The sequence below is a fragment of the Pithys albifrons genome, chromosome 7 (assembly GCF_047495875.1).
Source record: "Pithys albifrons albifrons isolate INPA30051 chromosome 7, PitAlb_v1, whole genome shotgun sequence".
In the NCBI taxonomy this organism is placed as follows: domain Eukaryota; kingdom Metazoa; phylum Chordata; class Aves; order Passeriformes; family Thamnophilidae; genus Pithys; species Pithys albifrons.
Window position 1 is genome coordinate 21967515 of NC_092464.1, and position 22625 is coordinate 21990139.

At 37.0% G+C, this 22625-nt stretch overlaps 1 protein-coding gene across 1 annotated transcript in view; it reads left to right on the plus strand.

Moving 5' to 3' along the window:
• The window catches only part of ITGA8 (integrin subunit alpha 8), a 108445-nt gene that overhangs the window by 40367 nt on the left and 45453 nt on the right, over positions 1 to 22625 (plus strand). Inside the window, exons 14-21 of the mRNA XM_071560461.1 lie at positions 1609 to 1654; positions 3500 to 3607; positions 10261 to 10316; positions 10849 to 11003; positions 12123 to 12260; positions 12720 to 12787; positions 13735 to 13882; positions 20037 to 20129. Coding sequence (XP_071416562.1) covers positions 1609 to 1654; positions 3500 to 3607; positions 10261 to 10316; positions 10849 to 11003; positions 12123 to 12260; positions 12720 to 12787; positions 13735 to 13882; positions 20037 to 20129 — 812 coding nt within the window. The remainder of the gene's footprint in view (positions 1 to 1608; positions 1655 to 3499; positions 3608 to 10260; positions 10317 to 10848; positions 11004 to 12122; positions 12261 to 12719; positions 12788 to 13734; positions 13883 to 20036; positions 20130 to 22625) is intronic.

The window sequence follows — 22625 nt, forward strand, 5'->3', positions numbered from 1 at the left end:
ATCTATTTTGTGGGGTTACTGGGGGTGCTGCTGTCAGGGAGCTTCCAGGAAAAGTTATGCCTTGTGCATGGTGTAGCCTTTATGATGATGGCTTTGTCTCATAGTTTGTATCAATTGCTTATTTAAATATCTGTAGATTTTAGTACTTTGTGCAAGTTGTCTAAAAGAACTGCTAATGAAAAGGATGCATAAATGTCCCAAAAAGGAGATAAAAACAACACTCATCGTCTGCTATTTAAAGTGTTCCTGACCCTGAAGCATATTCTTCTCAGGCCAATGAAACTAGAAAAATGTAAATGTTGTACAAAAAGAGGATCAGACCCATAAACTGTCCATGCCTTCTCCTGTTAGGATGTTTTTCAATAGAATTCACTGTAGGACTGGCTGTTGCCCATGTGAAGTACTTGTTTAAACTTGTGAAATCCTGAACATCTCGAAGACAAAAGAGCACTAGAAAACACACTGCCAATCCTGGATCAAACCCATCCAGCTGATTAACATCAAAGCCTTGTATTTGCATCATGCTTGATGACTTCAGGGCTTCTTAACCAAACCAGTGCTCAAAGTATAAAAGCAACAAGTAAGGGTTTGTTTACAACTCTAAGTACTGGTTTAATTAACTTACTTGAATCAGTTTAGGTTGGCAGTCCGTACCACTGCAAGGTCTGTTGTAAGGCTCAATCTGCTGAATTGGACACGTGTCAGTCAAATCATATAATAACAACAGGGGGTGAAAGGGACACTGGGGGCTTTGAAAATGAAACAGAGCTCTTTCCAAAGCCAGAGGTGGCAGGAAAGTTGATCTTTTTTTGTCACTGCTTGGCTCCCATTTTTCTCCAGCAGGCCTGAATGGATCCAGCAAACCAGTCTCGATGGGTGCCCTGTGTGGGAGCTTGAGGCAAAAAGAGGAAATACTTGGTCCTGTAGAATCCCAAACCCAGGTCAATGACCACTAACAAAGAAGTGCCTGAGACCCAGTGTAGCCCCTGTGTTGTTGACTACGTTTGTTTGACATGGTGACCTTTGGGGAAAAAGACAACTTTAGATGGATAACTGTTGTAAGCCTTCGTACATGCTGCTGCAATGCTGGAAACAACAGAAACTCTGATAACAGCCATCCTCTGACTTTGCATCATCTTTATGTGTACAGAGATGTAACACTTAAATTCATGTACAAATAAAGCACAAAGCAGGACAGGAAGGATTGTCAGAAAGGAACACCATAAATTTTCAACATGACTTGTATGAAAGTGACAGGAAATTGTTTTGCATCTTTTGGAGCAATTACAATTTGGAATAAAATGTAAATACCTTAATGGCATCCTTTTCCCCTTTGATACAAGTTGGAGAGAAGTGAGACTGTGTCATTGGTGGCCTTGGGTAAAATAGAGTAGCACTTACTGGATACAATCAAGAAATTTATGAGGCAATTTCTGACAGTGTGAAATGTTTTCTTTCAGGTACAGTTTTGAAAAAAATTGCTTAGAAAGGAATTGTCATATTTGTTTTATGTTACTGCATTTTTAATGACAATAATCTAATTTAGACTGGAAAAAATGTGTGAGAGATTTCTATGCAGTTCTTCTGAAGTTTTGGGTTTTTTTCTAGATTTAATTGTGGGTGCGTTTGGAGCTGGAAAAGCAGTTGTTTACAGGTATGTGGTAAATAAAATGGATTTTATATTTTGCAGCTTACAATAGGAGATCTGCAATTAAACAAAAAATCACATTCCTGTATTCCCCTGTTGCAATGAGAAAAATATGATCACTAGAAATGATAAATGAAACATCTTGTGAGAAACAAATGCCTTTTTCACCATGCTCAAAACTTGTAATTTTTAATGGAAATTTTCATGCTCAGTCTTAGCTCAAGAAGCTTCTGGAATGTTTGACTCTTCAGTTAATTTTAAATAAAAAATTTAAAAAGCATAGAATTGAAAATTAATTTCTTTCCTGTGCGAATCATAATAGTAAAAAATTTTAAAGTGACTCTGATTCTTCAGAAATTTTGTATATTAAGATGAACTATTTATTGAAAACAAAGATTGATTCTTTTAGTCTCAGCTTAAAAAAATGCACAAGATCCCGTTTTACCAGATAAAAAGTTGTTGCTGACTATGGAGTTTCACTAAATGCATTTTTTAATTAGAGTTACGAATTAAAACTACTCAGTACATAAACAAAAATCTGCTCCTGGTCTCTTAGTCCAGTCATGCGGGCAGTTCTTCACATTTAAATAGTTGCCATACATCGCTACAGCGATGTAGTCATGCTTCTTGATTCTCTCTTTTTGCATTCTGTATTCCCAACAACACCTGATTGATAGAAGACATGTTCTGCTTCTCAACTGAATGTTTGTGAAAGCACAAGAATTTTGTAAAACAGGAATGTTAGTTCATTTCAGCAAACACTGTAGGTGCAGTGAATAGACCTCATTTTCCTACTGCCCTGCGAAAGAATCGTGCAAATACTTCATAATGCACCGCTTTGCAGAATGACTGCACAGGATGTGAAACACTGGAGAATTAAATCCATTGTGTATTTTCAATAACAATCAAATCTGTTCTATTCAATTTAAGAAAGGGAATAGCTGGAGGCTATTTCTTGTCCTTAGTGCATCAAATATGCAACTTGTTACTTTGGTGAAATAGAATATTGTTAACTGAAATTTTATAGAAAAAATTATTTTCCCTGTAGCACAAAAGTGAAGAGAGTAATATTATTTTTAATGTCTTGCTGAAGTAATATGGAGAAGTAATCAGAAAAGCTCAGATGCATATTAAAATAGGAGGAAAGTAATTTTGTAATAAGCCGGGTTAGCCAGAATTGTGTAAGTTACTGTATAATAGTATTTCTGTCTTAAAAAAAAAATCCAGAATCTAGACCCTTACTTATTTTCACTTGTCTTCTACATTGCTCTCAGTTACAGATTATCTCTTAATATAAGCTTCAGAGGGATGATTCCCATCACCATAACTATATGTTCATGTACTCAGCAGAATTTACTGATGATTATTTCTGATTGACAGAGTTGATTTTCTCAAGAAATGTCAGATAGAATTTACTTCAGTGTTCATATTCTACATCAACTTCTACTTTAACCAGAGTAGGTTTATTTTTTTAAGAATCTTAAACAGAGATAGCAAGTCTGAACATGTTACTGTTAATGGAGACAGTACTAAACAAATCTGCCAAATGGTCAAAGGACTTCTTTAAATCCCAGAAAGGCAGACTGCCCATCTGTGAAAACCCAGTGTGATGAAAGGTGTCTGAATGTGTCTGATGTGCTTTAGTCGGGGATGGGGACACACCTATAAGATACTCTTTCAGTGATGTGTTGTGATTTTTTTAGGTAGCAGCAGTATTATAATGTGTTCTCCCATGTAACCCCACATCTCTATGGCTTCTTTATGGCCATCTCAGTTCAGTGTTTTCTCTGCTTCTACTTAGGTACTAATGTGCTCTTTCTGTATGCAGTGAACCTTATTTCTGTCCCACAGAGCCAGACCTGTTGTGACAGTGAATGCTCATCTTATTCTGAACCCCATGATTGTGAATCCAGACAACAAAACTTGTCAGCTCCCTGACTCTCAGCTTTTGGTGGCCTGGTAAGTTCATGATTAACTCAAAAAGCATTCTTACCCTCTTTCTTAAATAACTTCCTATTCCTAACTTTTATTGCAGCTTTTTTTTTTTAACATGTTCAAAGTTTAAAATGATCAAACATGCTCTGAGCACAACAACAATGAAAAACCTATACAGAATTCTTTTTTACATCTTCTGGTACTTCACACATTGTCAAAGGTTGGTAGCTAAAAGTTGAGTCCTTTGCTACACTGAGTCTCCTGCTTAGGGGGATGCTCAGTGTCTCCTATGGTCAAGCTACAAAATTATATGCAGTATTTGGATGAGTGAAACATTAAACAGCTAAAACAGACAAAACACCTAAACATTAATCTGTTGAAACATATATCTTTGTTGAGAAAATGCATCAATGAAAATGATGCAGAGCCGGTGGGCCCACAATTTTCTGTTGGAGAAAGACTGATCTCAGTCCTCTGTGGAAGAGAGAAGATACCTGGCTGGCCATCCTGAGGGAGGTTCACGGGATGTTTTTTCTGGTTGTCTTTGGGCAGAGGAAAGCTCTTTTTAGTGCACCACACCAGACAATGTTTCATCTATCTTCAAAAGAGAAACCCTTCACCTCAGTAGCATTTAACTTTGAAAAAAAATTAAAATAAACTTAGAGCTAAATAAACCAATCTAAGATCAGTTACAAAAATAAAATGCTTGCAGGACAGTTGGAGGCTATCTAATATCACATCATAGCACATAAAGGCATGTTGACTGCACTAGAAAAAAGTCACTTCGAAAGGACCCCAGAACAGCTGATAAAAGAGACTATTACAAATACATAAGATATTGTTTGAAAGTGGAAACCATAACAAACCTGGAAATAAAATCAAAACAGAGCATAAACACATGCATATTGAATATAAAGTACTAGTAAGTCTTGCCAAAGAGACTGTGAGGAACAGATTTCTCAGACATAAAAATATTGAAAGCAGAAAGGCGGCCAGGATGTAGGCTGGATGAAAATAATATTAAGGTGTAAAGGAGGACTCCAGGAGATACAAGACTACAGAAATTCTGCACTGCTTTTAAACCAGAGGTAGTCAGAGGGATTCATCATGCTGGAGATGTTCTTTATAGGACACAAGTTATAAAAATTATCTCAAATGTAAGAGTCAACAAAAGAGTCCATAGAATAAATTGATAAATATGAACCATAAAAAATAATCATGACCAGAAGCAGTTCATTTAAGAGCCATAAAGGAATTAAACTCTGATGCACTTATATATGTGCATCACTAAATATATGGGTTTTCAGTGCTTCTGGGGTGGGGCTGTCAAGAGATTTTTCACTCTTTTTCTTTTACACTTTTGGAGGCTTCACGTATTTGTCATAATGTTCTTTATTTCTACATCGAGTGTAGAAAACTGCTCATCTACAGAGCAATGTAGAAGGCACTGGGTAGAACTACACAATCCCAGAAGTTTACAAAGCTTTGGCTTTTTTTTAATAGGATCAAGATCAAGGACAAGATCTGGAATCGGACAGATCAAGAGCCACCCTGATTGATTGATTCGAGTACCTTTTGTTTTAATAGTTGTTGTAATACAGAATTTAAAATACCAACACTTGGCTGAAGCACGTTCATTGATCTGAATTATTTTTTTCCCCAACGTCAGCTTTTCAGACTTTTAATAAAATGCTTAATGTCATAATGGAAAAGACTTTGGAACCAATAACAATAACCAAGACAGTACTAAAAGAAAAAAGGTGGTTTTTTGCACCAGAGAAATAAATAAAAACATCTCTGTTTAAAAAATACTTCTTCTTTGAGACATTGTTTTTAAAAAGGAGTAAAAATTGAATACTCCTTTAGCATATTTTGTTTTCATTATTTTTCATTTCTCTGCTACCATAAGCCAGAAGATGTTTGGTTTGTATCTACAAGAGCTTTAATAGGAGCATAATTTAATTTCTGTCTGCTTTATTCTAAAATACTGTTCCCTAAAGACTTAGTTGGTATTACAAAATGACTGAATAGCAGCTGCTGCTATTTTCCTCACTGTAATTTTTCTCCTTAGTTGATATAAACTTGTACATATGAAAACAATTAGTAGGGAAACTCCAACAGGCAAAGAATTCCTCAGTCCCATGGGGTGGATTTCTGTATCTCTTAGCCAGCTGCACAACTTGTATAAAAAGTCTACTGATTGACACTGCAAGCTGAGAACGAAAGAAAACTTCCTACCAGAAAAGTTTGAGGAAGTGTGTGTGCATGAATAATGTGAATTATTGTACGTTTCCAAGTATTAGGAAAATATTATTTTTGCCATGATTGGAAAGCTGAAGCACAGAGGAAACATGCACAAAAAGTCATTTTTGTTTGCAGCCCTAGAGGAATTGTTCTGAACTTCTAGAAGCATATAATTCATTCTCTGCTATTTCTCAGTTCCCAAAACTAGCCAATATGAATCAAATTCTGCAACTTGGAAAAAACCTTTTTTTTTCCGTAAATGTGAGAGATGCAAGTTAGTATCTGTTAAAAGGGGTAAATAAATCAAACATTTTCATTTTTCAAAAGCTATTTCCACATCATATGATTCATTAAGTCCAAGACTGGGTTACTCACCTGTCACTAATTTAAGGTAAATATTTTTACTTCCAATTTGTAGAGGAGCAAGAGGTCAGAGAAGTTACCTGATTTACCAAAAGTAAGAGAGAAGAGGCCAATCATGATAAAAATTCAATTTGTGGAATATGTTTTTTACTTGTAAGTGCTTTTTGGGTTTAGAAGTCTGATTTGAGATGTGCCTTGTAGGCTTCTTTAGGGAACAGAGCTATCCACCTTCTGCAAACTCACTAAACCAGAGGCAGACTGCTTGAAATGTCTTATCTTCAAGTTCCTACTATCAAAAAATACTTTGAAAAAAAATTGTCTTTCTTCTATCTCCAAATGTTTTCCTATTAAAGTAGTAATAAAATATTTATTATCTTGATTCAGGTAGATTCAGTAAATGAGACATTTCTACACATGCCTTAAAAAAAAAAAAAGCTTAATACAGAATTCCTGCAATAAAATCAAAAAAAATAACATTTCAGCCTTTCTTAACTGGATAGATCAGACTGGTTTTTTATTTTTTTCCTTTCTACTGTTAGTATTTTCTTTTCCTGTTGACCTAATTTGAAGCAGGATGTGATTGGTGCCCCATGGATATGTACCTAAGGGCCATTGTTGAGATGGATTTGGGTGAGATTTTCCATGGATTCTTGGCCAGCCTGACTCCATGGGTCAGACAGCAAAGCCAGTGGCCAGCACTCAGGGGGGTGGATACCTCACACCTCAGGGGCTGATGAGAGGGAAAGAGGCACGTGGTGACAGTGGCTACCACACAGCTGGATTGCTGCGTGAGAGACCTCTGTGCCAGGTATTAGTTCAGTAGCCCCAGAGACACCCAACAGGCCATCGTTTGGGTTATCCAGCAGCCCTGGGGTTACCACAGCCTGGCCACGTGATATAGCTAAGCCGTGGAATGCCTTCAGCATTCAAGCTTGTGCTGGTCACTGGCTTAGACTTTGGCATAACAAAATCTAAAAGCAGGGCAAGTGTTAGAGCATCGTAATAGAAATATATTTACTTGCTTTTACATATTATACTTCAAAGAGGAAACAGTTTGTTTAAACGTCATTTGTCAGCAGATGATAACAGCTTCTGATCTTCTGTTAAGGTTTATGACCTTGTAGGGTGGATATCAGCCTTACACAGAATGGAAGTCCATAACATTATATTTTAAACTGCCTTTCTGCTAAAGTATTATCTATTCTTTGTCCTCATATGCAAAGCTGTGTGCTAAAGAAATTTTCAACAATGACAAATGATATCTGGTAGGATCTGGTAATTCCTTGCTTTTCACCTCCTGAAGTGAGTTTTCTATATTTCTCGTCTACTAGAATAGCCAGACCAAATTAAATTCTTTCTGGTATAAAGTGCAGTCTGGAAAATATTATTTGGGAGTAACTAGATTTTTGATTTTTCTAAGAATTAACAATTTTAATTGATATTAGGTAATTTTATTAGGTTTGACGTCTAAAGAGACTGCTGCTATCTATGCCTAAACCAGTTTTTAAGAAATATGAATTTTTTAAATTTCTTGTTTTAATAATATTAAAAATGTTTCTTTCTACCTGGAGAACACAAAATTATTTCAAATAAACTACTTTGTTGTCCCAAGATTGCCAGGAAAACCTAGTGTGTTCAGTTTTAAGGTTTTCCCTCTATATTGTAACTACAGTCAAATACTAATCAAACCATGAGCTTATGGTGATGACAGACACAGCGGAGAATAAATGTAATGTGGGGATCTCTTCAGAGAGGCAAGATTGATAGGACATAAAAAGTTCATATGCTTTAGGATGATGGACTATTTCCCAGTTATTTCTTATCTGTTGAAATTTTCTTCCTTGGATTGTTAATTGCATTGTTTGGTTGATTGTTTCTATGAGCGAGTTCAAAAGCTCAGCTGTTTTATTTCTTACTGTCTAGGAGTCAGATCTTGAATCTTCATAAATCCTTTAGACTCCTGTCCTCTTTTGTGTTCTGTCTTTCCCTCTGCTTTTCTTTTTCTTGAAGCTAAAGCCTCCCTCAGGCTCTCCACAGCATCTTCCTTTCAAAGAGATGAGCGTATCTAAATTTGTCTGGGTTTGTGATTAAAATCTTTGATGTCTCTAGAAGTATTTCTGAACTAAACAATAAAATCACAAATGTGTGGCAGAATTCTGCAGAAACTGCAGTCCTGCCTCTTGTGTGGCCAGAATCTGGGAGATTCACTTCAAATTTCTGCTCATTTGCACTGCCATTCCCTTTTGGCATGCTCTGCCTGTAGTGGAAAGAGTAAATCTTGACTCTTACACTAATACTTAAGAACATGAGTTCAAATATCAAATATGAATGATGAATTATTCTGTTCATTGCAGTAAATAAAATATGCACTGAAATTGTTCTGTTTAACAAGAAAAGCATTCCAAGCTGGATGTTGTAACTCAACCTTTTTTCAAGCATGTGTCCTGGGTTGAGCTGGCAACGTGCCAACTGTCCAGGACAGGGTGAAAAGGGTTCCTGCCCCCCCCAACCAGCCAAGGGAAAAAGTAGAGAGAGAGGAAAAAAAACCCCAAAACCAGGTTTATGCTGAAACTAACTACATGTATTTATACAGAGAAGAGAAAACTAAGAGAGAACTACAATATAACACACACTTACACAAGTTATGCATATATAACAAGGAATAACTTCCCACTCCCCAATTAATACAAAGCCCATTACTCTAAATTCATAGGCACTCCAAAAGACACTCAGCAAGAAAGAGAAAGTATAACAACAAAATATCTCTACTTCCCTGAATGCAAACAAAATGCAAGCAGAGGCAACAGGAGCAGGGCTTAGCATAGTAGAGGAGCTGCTAGATGTCCTCCTCTTAGTGCAGCCATGATGGAACTAACTAAGCCACTCCCACACACTGGATTTTACACCCTTTGAGATGATGTAGTATGGTATGGAATACAATATTATTGGCTAGAAGAAGTCAGCTGTTAGCTAGCTCAGCCCAGCTCAAGTCAGCTGACAATTTCAGGCCTAATCTGAACTTTAAAACCTAAATTTAGGTCCACCTGGCTAAACCCATAACAACATGGTAGTGCAAAAATTATCTGACTCCTCCAAAGCAAGATCACTGAGTTTCTTCTTACATTTGCATTTGAGAAATGCATTCGTATGTTCTGACATGAGAGACTGACCTGTGAAGCCTGATGTCTAAATTGCACAAGCTTTCCTCATTTTTGTTGTTTTGTCCTTATGTATTAGGAAATAATTGGATAACTGGATTGTCACTTGAAGGCTACAGTTAAGTGAAGTTTAATGGCATAGTGCCATTTTTTTTTTCCTGAAGGAATACTGGGAGTTTTTATTTCCCACAGTAAGAAGATTCTATTGACATCATGAGAGTAACGTGTGTCCCAGATGTGGCATGGTTCCATTCCATCTGTCAGAGGAAGCAAACATGCAATTAGAATGTTATTACAGGTTGTTTTAAAGGTTATGTTACTGGTTTCGTATCCACTGCAGGTGGACATTAGTATATATCCTAATGGTATTCAGGAGATGAAGAGCAATGGCTAATGCAAATATATTTTTATTTAACTTCTTGAAATAATAAGAATCTTATAATGCCAGTGAAACACATTGGTATTCTATGTATTTTGCTTTGCTAGGAAACAGCTTGAGTGTTGACTACATGCTCAGAGATTTTTCTGTTTTGACCATGATGAACCAGAAAGGCCTTCTGCAGACAGGCTCATACAAAGGTGGTTGCTGAAGCTCAGCACAGAAAATCCAACTTTGGCAATAGTATTAGAAGGGTAATCTCTGTAGGAATCTCAAGAATTACTGAGAACAGAGGCTATTCCCCATACCTTTGCCAGGAAGATATTCAGAGACTGTCTTCTGTGATTACTGAAGCCTAGGAAACTTGCTAACTTAATTAGGGAATATAATAGGTAGCCAAATACAGACCTCAATTAACATCTTTTTAAGAAAATGAGAGTAAAAGGTATGACTAAAAGGTATGACTTGGGAGCTGCTGGTTCCCAGGTCAGTTCTCTTTCTGCTAATAACTACTTCTACTCTTTTATATGTAGCTTTACTGTAAGAGTCTGCGCAGACTTTGAAGGTCAAAGTATTTCAGATGAGATAGGTAAGACATGTTTTCTGTTCCTGTAATTTACTGTGGATGGCTCTATTTTTTCTTACACTTTGAAAGATAATAGGAGTGAGATCCTCCTAAGGCAAGAAAATGGAATTTAAAAATGGAATTTATATATATATATGTGTGTGTGTGTGTGTGTGTGTGTGTGTGTGTGTGTGTGTGTGTGTGTAACAAAAAGCTTCTATTTCTCATTTAAAGGATTTTTGATTCAGGTTAAGCCATTTTCCAAATAAAACCAAGAATGTACCTTATTGGAGAATGTTCTGGTTTGAAAAAAAATTAAAGAGAAATAAGTCCTGTACATGTATGATCTGCTGGTGAAATCAGAAAGCTTAAATTACACATCTTCCATACTTTGCATCAAAAACTAGTGGGCAGCTAAACACAGACACTTAAAGCATGGATTAGTTTTCCTTGGAAGACTTCATTAGATTAATCAATTATAATACATAATGAATTGTTTGCTATTTTTTCTTTCCACATTAAATCAATAAATGTTTGATTTATTTGTATCCTTTAGTGCTGAAAGGTGAATTGCAATTAGATTCATTGAAACAGAAAGGAGCTGTTAAGAGGACCCTTTTCTTCGATTACCATCAGTCACATCATTACTTCTCCATTGTGATAGAAAGACAGAAACAGCTCCATTGCCAGGACTTCCTTGTTTATCTCAGAGTAAGTTGTTTAAAATATATTGGACTGTCATCATCATTGAAGTAGTACCAAGGATTTAAAGATAACAGTAAAAAAGGAGCCACTGGAAAAAGGACAATTTCCAAAATTACAGGAATGTCAGATAAGATAGGCCATCTGTGTGCCCAGTATGTCCAGAACATATTGCTACCTTGAAAAAAATTCCCCATATAAATCTTTGGCTCATCTTTTGTCAATGTAAGTATAAAGGAAAGACTTCTTTTGAGGATTGTGAAGTTTCTCTTTGTAAAAATAGATTCATTTCATGCTCTTCTGGAAATTTTGATCAAATACTGCATCTCCTGATACAAAAATGCAAGGTTTATTTCCCGTTTTAGTATCCCTTTATTTTTTAGCATTTGCAGTGAGTTGGTCAACAAGTCATATCAAATGTCACGCCAGTTCAGTTTCAACAGGTATTTTAAAGGAGCCTCACCAGAAACGTTGGCCTAAAATTCATGTATTTAAAAAAATATTTTAAACGTATTTAAATATGTTTTTAGAAAAGTTAAAACTGTGGAACTGAAGTTGTAAAGAAGAAAGTGTCAATAGTTACTCACTTGCAGCTGGATTTATGTCATGCAATTGAAGTAGATTCCAAGTCTGGCCCACGAAATGCAGTGGGAGGTGCAGTAGAGAAGTTTCAAGCACTACCTAGACAATAGAGGAATTTTACCATTGCTAATTTATATAAATTTTTGTTGTGGTACAAACCACCACTATTACCTCCACAAATCCATCCAGGCCCTACCTCCATTTCAAAAGGAAGGTGGGCAGCAACTGATAGGGGTTGGTGCTGTGTGTCTCTTTTAAACAGTTCAGTTTTAGGCTAATGCTTTGAAAAATTTCTGAGTCTACTGAGCTAAGCCATCTTCTTCCAGAAGGGGATGTGGTTGCAATGTGTGCTGGGAATTCCAGTTACTGGAGAGTCGCTTTGCTCTTCTAATGACACTGCATGCAGCCAGAATTTGGCCAGCAGCTGTCAAAGAACCATGTCTTTACATTCAATAAGGACTGAAGTCTGAATCTGTTGACAAGCCATGCTAATCTGAAATAATTGTATTAAACCACTGGGTTTTATTATGTGATTGTCACTCACAGGATGAAACAGAATTTAGAGACAAATTATCTCCCATCAATATAAACTTCAATTATAGTTTGGATGAATCCGGTTTTGAAGATAGTTTGACTGTGAAGCCAATACTGAACTATTACCAGAAAAGCTCATTAACAGAGCAGGTATGAATTTTGCATGCCACTTTTCTGTATATAAACATGGAAGCATTTCCAAATACTATGTGTCATTTTCCTTTAAACAGAATATCATGTCCAAAAATTGCACAATAAAGATTTAACTAATTCAAAATGTAAATTGAATATAAATATATAACCAACAGCCCTTTAAAGTATTTCCAAAATTTTGTTTGCTTCTAGTTTTGATTGCATTCTAGACTATGTAAGCCAAGTTACTGTGGGAAAGGGCCTGAAAGATTATACTACTGTTCTGCTAAGGACATAGTTGACAGTTTGGTCTTCAACTACCATGTGGAAAGGAATTTACAGAAAGAGATTTAACTCACTAAGGCTATGTTAATTATATTTAAGACACTTAGGTTAGTGGTTTTTAATGAAGTGATTTGACCTTTGAAGCATGTACTGACTGTATTACCATTTTTTTTTTACTTGCCAATAATACAGGCTTACATTCTGGTTGACTGTGGAGAGGACAATTTGTGCATTCCTGACTTGCAACTTTCTGCTCTGCCGTAAGTTAAATAAAATCAATGATGCTGTGTATAGGGAAGTCTGAACACTGCTAACTGCTGTAACAGAATGAAGTATGTAGAACACAGTTCTGTTGTTTGCTACAGCTAATAATTTTCCAGATTTTAATTTGCATGTCCATTTCATTTATACACCAAGAAATGGAGAAATGCACACTTGCAAATCACATTAATGATGTTTCATGGTTATCACAGAAAATACAGTTTGCAGGTATTTATTAGAAGTGGTTCTAGTTCTCTGAATGACAAAAGATACACAAATTGTTGTTCATAGAAGGTTCCAAAATTTTTTATTTCAGTGTGGCAGACTTTGAACTTGGGGCACAGTTCTCCTGAACTCAGTATACAGTAGAGTATACAGTGAAGTAAATGAATCTCAGAATAAAAAGATTTCTAAACATGGCAACAATTTCTCTTATGGAGGGAGAAATATGCCAGGCAGGAGAAGTGGGAACCTCAGACAGTTATCTGACTGTGCTGTCAAAATCAGTCCATAGCTGTGAAAGGGCACAGTGCCATTGCAGGTCTCAGGAGTATTTCTGTCACTGTTGATTGTATATTGGCCATGAGGGGAAAACTATTGTCTTGTGCCCCTCAGAAGCAATGCTGGTGGTACCCCCATGGCAAGTAATTCCTCCACTAAATACTTCTTACTGGTAGTCAGACTCTGAAATTTTATAGCAGTAACTTAGAAGTTCTCTGGTAGTCCACTTTGATTGCCCACAGTGGTGTTTTCTCTTTATCTCTTTCCTACCCAGCTGCTGGCATACTTTTCCATGGGTAATTTTTTCTGGAAAATGTTTTATTATGTGTTCACAGAATATTTTCCAGAACAAATGTTATGAGAGCAAAATGCCCTTCTGCTTTATTCATATGTAAATCCTAATTTTGCATTTTTTGACTCCTGACAAGTAGTATTTTCTATACAGGGATACAGATCAGCTAATAATTGGAGAAGAAAACTGTCTCATGCTCATAATAAATCTAAGGAATGATGGGGAAGGAGCCTATGAAGCTGAGTTACATATAAAGATTCCCCCTGAGGCAGATTACACTGGGGTTGAACGTAACAACAAGGTAAATGAAAATCAAAATGTTAGCAATAATAAAGCAGAAACTTTGCTGTTCTCATGCTCCCAGCACACCAGTGTTTTACCATTTTTAAGGTTGTCCCACTCTGATATCCTGATTTAGCTGAACATTAAGTGCAGTATAAACTTGACAAAGTTGTTTTCCTTTGTCGTCGATTATTTTTGTTGTGAATGGGCAAAAACACAGTTATAATGTAAAATGTGCCAGTGTTCACAGAAGGACTAATGTTGACTGAAGTCCTGCTGAGCTGTACTGAACATGCAATGTTTCCCTTTTGGGTCTGTTTGTTTTTTAAGAGCAAAGATGAAACACTATCCTGCAAACAAGCAGAGTGTCCATGTATTCTCTGTTGGACAGCAAGTCTGAATCACCTCATCTGCCCATAAATCTCCCAAGCTGTTGCAATATGAGCCTGCTTTTTTTCTCTTAGTGCCTGGAATGTTCAGAAGGGCCTCAAGGGTGAGAGTGGGAGAAAACAAGTTAATTTCCTTTCTAAAGGCAAATGTTTTTAAGGAAGTTCAAAGTAACTTACAAGGTATTTCCTTGTTCTCCTTCTATCAGTGACTAGGCTTTTAACCTAGTTTGAAAAAAAATAAAAGTAATGTTGTCATCAAAGATGACAATATGGAAATACTCTGCAACCTTCCATCTCAGAAGCATATCTTAAAGACGCCAACCTTTCTCTATTGCCTATTCTTCTGTTCTCTTAGCAAAGTCTCTTTTTTTGGACTGAGATTTACAAAACTAAAGTTCTCTTTAATATACTACACACGGTTACTTTTTTTTCTTTGTTGCTCTCTAGAAATCTTTAGCTGATCTTTTGGACATCACCAAGGATGTCAGGGAAGGCACTTAATCCAAAACCCACAGCACATATTGGCACATATCTACCATTGGAGGGACTTGGGGGTGGTGGTTGAGAGGCTGGACCTGAGCTGGCAATATGTCCTGGGCTGCATCCAAAGCAGTGTGGGCAGCAGGGCGAGTGAGGTGATTCTGCCCCTCTGCTCTTCTCTGCTCTGGTGAGACCCCACCTGCAGTGCTGCACCCAGCTCTGGGGTCCTCAGCACAGGAAGGACCTTGACCTGTTGGAGCAAGTCCAGTGAAGAGCTACCAGCTAACTAGAGGAATGGAGCACCTCTACTGTGAGGGAAAGCTGAGAAAATTGGGATTGTTCAGCCTGGAAAAGAAAAGGCTCTGCAATGACCTAATTGTGTCCTTCCAGTACCTAAAGGGAGTCTACAAGAAAGATGGAGAGGGACTTTTTACAAGAGCATGTGGTGACAGGACAAGGGGGTATGGTTTTAAACAGAGAGTAGGATTAGGAAAAAATTCTTTACTGTGAGCTGGTGAGACACTGGAATAGGTTGCCTGGAGAAATTATGGATGCCCCATCCCTAGAAGCGTTTAAGGCCAGGTTGAATGGAGCCACCAAGTCTAGTGGAGCGTGTCCCTACTCATGGGAGGAGAGTTGAAACTAGGTGATCGTTAAGGCCCCTTCCAACCCAAAAAGTTCTATGATATGAACTGCAGAGAAATCATTCAGGGCTTTTTCTTATTTTAGGAAAAATTTGAATTGTATAATGCCAGCAGGATAGACTCATGGAGAAAGAAAGGTAAAAAGACGTGAAGTATTCTGGTGCTTTGGAAGACTAAAGAGAAGCTAGAATGGATTGGGAAACAGTGTTAATGTTCTATTTCTTTTGAATACAAAATTTTTAAAACCCAGGCATCAGGCAAAGCATCACCAGCCAGTCAAGGGAGGGGATTGTCCCTCTCTGCTCTGCACTGGTGCAGCCTCACCTAGAATATTGTGTTCAGTGCGGGGCACCTCAATATAGAAAAATAATAAGCTGTTAGAGAGTGTAACCAAAGGAGGGCAACGAAGATGCTGAAGCACCTTGAAGGGAAGCTGTATGAAGAGCAGCTGAGGGCACTTGTTCTGTTCAGCCTGGAGGAGACTGAGGGGAGACGTCACTGCAGTTACAACTTCCTTGTGAGGGGAAGAGGAGGGGCAGGCACTGATCTCTGCTCTGTGGTAACCAGTGACAGGACCCGAGGGAATGGCCTGAAGTTGTGTTAGGGGAGGTTTAGGTTGGGTATTGGATAAAGGTTCTTCTCCCAGAGTGTGGTTGGGCACTGAAACAGACTCTACAGGGAACTGATCACAGCACCAACCCTGACAGAGTTCAAGAAGCATTTGGACGATACTCTCAGGCACTTGGTGTGACTCTTGGGGATGGTCCTGTGCAGGGCCAGGAACTGGACTTGAGCATCCTTGTGGGTTCATTTCCAGCTCAGTATATTCTGTCATTGTGTGTGATTCTGTGCTAATGCAACTTCTTCATTTCCTTAAGTCTTTGTGGAAGATAAAATACCTTTTTGACAAATGCAATTCTGAAACCTTAAAGATTTATAGAAAAATTGCCTTCCTTTTGCCTGCATTTACTTAGTTCACTGCAACACATAATGAATTTCATAGTTTCTTACTTTTCATAATTATTTCATTCAAAGAGATGTCATTATGTCCTTTCTGAGAAAGATCAGAACATTAGTCCTACTATCTACATCATTCGTAGTGTTTTTCCTTCTGCCTTTCAAAGACAGTTTTCTCAAGGATGACAAACAATACTGAAAGCAAGTTTATTCTTTCTGTTGTTTTTAAACTGTACATGTACACTTCTTAAAACTATAGTCTTCAAAATATTATGGTTCCATTAAGTAAACTAAAAAATTAACTTCTAAATGCATTTGAAAAGAAATTGATATTGTACATTTCTTCAAAAAGGCAAATCTAAAATCTTCTGGTATTTAACTACTGGTGGAGGTTGTCTCTTGTATGTGTTCACTTGCTTTTCTGTACTGCCATATGTCACCTAAAACTGGTATGAATGTGACAAAGAAGAATATACAGTCTTTGAAATTTAAAAAAAAAAATAGAATGAAAAAAAATTTATAAACTCAGTCATTCTTTTATATCCTCCTGTTCTGTTTTCTTATTTAATTCATTCTGTCTCCAATGTGCAAATTAAGTAATGCTGTTACCAGGAAGACCAAATTCTTAGGGGTCATAGAATATATGAATATAAATTAGAGAGGGGCACAGGCGTGGACTATAAATGAAAATTAAAGTCTTGATGTCAGTTGCAGTAGAGTCAGAATTTCAAGTCTTATTTTCGTGTTTGTGTTGTACCTTGCCAATCTGTGACTCCTTCTGAAATAATTTAATACAGAGTCATTTCAGCAGACAGGTGGATTTATGGTAGAGCCTGCTGCAATCATGTTCTTAAAGCTCTACCTCTAACATGTCATTGACTCTTGGTTGTATCTATGTTTACCGTCCTCTGTGTAGCTGTTTTCCTCCAAACTGCAGATTCCTGGTATTAAGGCAGAGATAATATTCACCTCACCCAGCAAAACAGGAAGACTGAGACAAAAGTATATGAAATGTAATCAGCTGACTAAATCACTTGATACATTTCTGATGGAACTTAAAAATCTGTAGAATCAAACAATTCAGTTGGGCTCTCATCATTTCAAACTAACTATCTTCATAGAGGATACTTGTCTACTTTATTGTGGGGCTACTCTGTTTTAAGTTTATCCAATAGGAAAGCACATTTATCTTTTAAGTGTTTCCTATCCAACCTCGTTTTTGGTGTTTTTTATTGTTGTTGTTTGTTTTTTTTTTTTATTTTAACAACTTACTTAGTTATTCTATATCATTTGAATTATACTCAGAAGCTGTTGAAGTCATCAACTCAATTGAAAATTCCCTTGCCTCCTACCTCCTGCCTTCAGTTTTATGCAATTCAGTGTTTGACCTGCCCCAGTTCATTGTGCTGTTATCTCAGGACTCATTCTGTAGAATATTGTACACAGACTGTGCCAGTGAACCGCAGTGAATAGCATTTTGCAGAGATGTATGTGATTATATGCAAGTGGAGAGGAAAGTGAATGTCTGTGATCTTAAAATTTGAGTCAAGGATCTGAAACTTTCTTGTCTTATCTGAAAATTCCTAGACTAGGTACATGATGGCTGGTTAGATGAGTTGTGATTTGAGCTTATGAGGACAATCACTACTTCTTCATACATCAACTGTATGAGAAACTAAATTTTGGCACCTGGTACCTAATCCATCCACTTCTCCTCAGAAAATATAATTGGAATGTGATGATCAAGGAAAGAGAGGAGGTGTTTGACTCTTCAGCCTGTGCTTAACTCTTCTGGCATTAATTAGTGATTCATCACTATGACCACCAAGAATTTTCAAGTTTGTAGACTGTGTGGATTACTTAAAGCATCCAATCATTTTCTACTTAAAATGCACCCTTAGAGCACATGTGTTAATTGTTGGGGTTTTACTTCTGCTCAAGACCATGTGTTGCTATAAAATATAAATTGGTACCAGTGGCAGGTGGAAGGGGTTTGTGGCAAACATTTCCCAATGGGCTGAGTTACATATGAACCCACTGATACTGACAATAGTAGGTATACAAGTCTCTGCTCTTGCTTGCTTCTTGCCTGGTTCTAATTTTCTTGTTTGGTATTTAATCACCTCAAAAGGTGATGAGTGCAAAAACAGACACAGTAAATCTCATTATTGAAGGAATTCTACCACATCTGACCCTTTGTCATATCTTCATGCTGCACAAATTACCTTTTGTGATGCTGATCGTATAAGTTCTGTATCATTAATAATTTTCTGTCCTAAGAGCATATCCTTCAAACTGCAGAAAACCTACTCACAAAACTCCTCTATTTTTTAAGCCTTGGAAGGACAAATGTGTGATAAGGGCTGATTTACTCTGTGCAGGTTTTTTTCAAACTGCCAAATGTCTAATATAGATGAAAATCTATTTTGTAAGATTTAAACCTTAATTTCAAACACTCATTCCCTCAAAAAAAGCAAAATTATGAACCCACACCTCAAGCTAAAATGAACAGTGTTCAAACAAGTTTGATTTCAACTGTGTTAACATCCTCTCTTCTTCATGTGTTGCTTTCAACCTCTAATTAACCAGCTGGAAAGAGTATAAAAATCTTCCCTCACAACCCTAGAGAGGGTTGGAAGGCTATTAGTGCACTGGACATGCTGTGTAACAAACTTTGTTTCCTCCTAGCAAACTGTAAAAGTGTCAGTGTACAGTGAGGTGTGTGCTGAGGGCATGCTTCCTATGGGACATGTTTAGAACATGCCCTATCTTTTCTTTTAAATTCAGGAAATTATGAGGACAAAGTGTACATGCTGGCTTTTACAGATAAGATGAGTTGGTAGTCCTTGGTCTGGAGATTTCCCAGGTCTTTTTATATAACTTGCACATAACTGCTTCATCTGTGAGAAACACAAATGAGAGCAAAGGTATTGCAATTTGAGCCATCCTGCTTTTACAAAGCTTGTTTACTTCTGCACATATATGGAAATATCTTCTTTTACTGAATATGTCAGAGAGGAAAACGAAAAGAAACCACCCACATTTTGTTGCTTTGTCCTTATTTTCACCTCCCAACTTGGACTATTCTATAGCTTTTCCTCCTTCTGTACAGTCTGTTTTGTTTACAGATCACATTACTAGTGATAAAGATTGCTCTAAACAACACAAACCTTTATTTCTGATAATGTGGAAACCTATCTCCTTTGTTGCCAATTTATAAACGCAAATAACAGCTTACGTTTTTACAGCAGAATTTAGTGTTTTAAGTATTTTACCATAGATTGGAAAATAAAGGTCTACACTGACAGTGCCAGAAGTTCACTATAGAGACTTCTGGTGAAGGATAACACAAGCATTGCAGTTCGTGTGAGACCTGTTCGCCTCACCCGGTTTTGCCTGCTCATTTTTCTGTGTTGAGTCATTATGTCTATAGGAATGATTCGCAACAACAGAGTAGTATGTTAAAACTAGACATAGAGTGATCTCATCGTGATTCTTAAGGTTCTGGGAAACTATCCTGTTTGGTTTTCCCTGGCATCAGTTTTCCCCTGTTGTCTGACAATAACCAAGTAAATGTTTTGATAGTGCATTGAGCAGGTGTCCGAAATCAAAAGAAATGTCACAGTCAAAAAGGCATCACTTTCCCAACTGGATACATTTCACTGTGATCTCTGACCTCCATGTTGGTGTCCTTTTGTTGCAGGCACTGCGTGTGTTGAGCTGTGATTACAAGATGGAAAACGAAACTAGGATGGTGGTTTGTGATCTTGGGAACCCCATGGTGGCTGGCGCAAATGTAAGGCAAAACCAGATGCATTTACTGATTTTTATCTAATTGAATTTTAAAGGGGAACAACTGGAAATCTATTCAATTAGCAGAAGGCATCCCAATAAGCAGCACATAGACCAGATTATTTACTTGGACAGGAATTTGTTGGTGTAATAAGAGGCAGAACTGTGCTTTTGAATAACTATTAATTATGTTAGAACCTGTGTGTTATCTTGCTTACTGTAAAGAAATTGAGTGACTCAGTTTGTCAAAGAAGTTACTCTATTATAATGAGAAGAGAATTGCTATTCATAATGTCCTCTATTTATTTTTCTCTTTTAGTATCCCCTTTACTAAAGATATGTATAGTAAATGACAACTTCTTTAGCCTGATTCTTATCTTGAGTGCCTGAGTTGTCTTGTCAGATTGTATGACAGTTTATATCTAGGAAAATGTTGTTGGAATAAAGTTTTACTTCAAGTTATTATTATAAATCTAAAGATCTTCCTAAGACAGCCTCCAATGAATCATACTACACATTGGATGGAACAGTGGTAGCCTTGTTTTCAGACAAAAGCAGAACTGAATAACGACTGATGATAGACACTAGGTAAGGATTAAAAGTAAGTTTGGAGATAAAAAAGAGCTACCCATTCCACAGCTGTCATTGCTTGTCCCTATTGCATGACAAACTGGTCTGGGAAATCCCAGAAGTATTAAATCCAGGAATGTTCAGCCATGGATGCTCTTGCAGAGGAATTTAGTGTTTCTTATGAATTCATAAATGCTATGAATATTTAACTAAAACCAAATAATCCAAACATTTATACTTAGATAAAAATTAGTCCTAATAAAAATGAAGCGGTCAACAGCATGAACATATATCAGGAATAAATAACAACTTGTAATTGAAAACTTCCACTGTTTTAATTTCATAATGGACCTGTGGCTTTGCAAAGAAACCAAAGCAAATTTCCTATGTATTTTCAAAATCCCTACAAAGTTAAGGTTTGTCCTACAGCAGATCAATATTTCTTTCTTCAAACTCTCTATAGAGGAGGTCTTTCCTGGCCTCTTATGACCTTGAAGCAGTTCATGTCTGAGCCTTGATAAAAGAACCAAATGGGTCATATTATATGAGACTTGGACTAGAATGAGTTTGTTTGGATCCTACAGATAGCCTCAGATCAGCCACAGACCTTTGGGAAGTGAATGCAATCAAGTATCTCATACAGCCATCTGCTTGCACGGTCACAGGCAGTCCCTGTAACTCTGTGATTCTGTTTCTGTAATTTCTAGTATCGGGAAACCAGCAGTTTTAGTTACCTTCTTAGTCATTTTCTGGTTAAGCAGAAGCAAATTCTCAAGATACAGACAGAAGTATAGAAGAGTCTTGATGATCAGGATGCAGTGGAGGCGGGCAGGAGATGGTTTGGAAGAGAAAAGGAAGACTGAATACAAGAGACGTTCACATGTACGCCATGCTAGGAGCAAATCTTTGTGATTTTCATATTGTCATAAACATAAGCAATGGAAAAGTCTGACAGACCCTCACACTTCTTGCTTTGAATCCAAAGCTCTGTTGCTGCATCATCCTTGACCCAAAATGCTAGCAGTGTGAAGACTTTAACAATGCCATTCAGTGGCTATTAAAGCAACACTACTCTTACCTATCTCCTTGTGATTTTCCACAGCGTAACTGATCCTTCTTTTTAGAATCAATTCTAGGGCTGCCATTTATGGTTTGCTGTTACCAAATGTTCCTAAGCAAAATACTTTATAAAGAGAGACTTAGAGGTAGCAGAATAAAACATGAGTTCATAACATATTTAAGGATATTCTGGTTTATAACAAAATAATCCAACCCTTGAAAATTGAGGCATATGAAGATACAGCATTACAAAGCCAGATGGCTAAGTTGTTTTATTTTAGCAAGTGAAATCTTAAATCCTAACTTCATCTTTGAAACCAGTTCTCATGGATGCTTAGTAAAGGTGAAAGGACTTTTGCTTTTTCAGTCCAAACATATTTATGATGGCAAATATACTTCCAAAAGCAAAATACCAGCCCTTTGTACACATTGCATAAAACACAGAATGTTGCTCTGATCCATTTCCAATTTTGCAAAACAATTCTGCTCTGGCAGGAGATGAGTTATTCTCAAAATACTCAGTCAGAAAAGGATTCTGTGGAAGTTGTGAGTGGGAAGGAAGGGTTAGGTCAAAATCAAACATTCCTAAAAATCTTAACTATTGAGTAATTGTCATGGCTTTTCAGCACCCTGAAATACTAGAATTCTTGAACTCTTTAAGATTCTGAGTATGAGGGTTATTTTGGAATTTTGTGATACAACCCATGGGATAGTACTGCAGTGGACTACAGCGTTGTCTGACGTCACATCTTCAAAATGCATTATTGTCATTTGTGTCCTTAAAACTGTCCACAAAAAAATACTTAACCTTTTTAGCAGTATCTTTGAGGTTAAAAAAAGACAAAAAGGTAAAAAAGAAGATTAAAAAAAA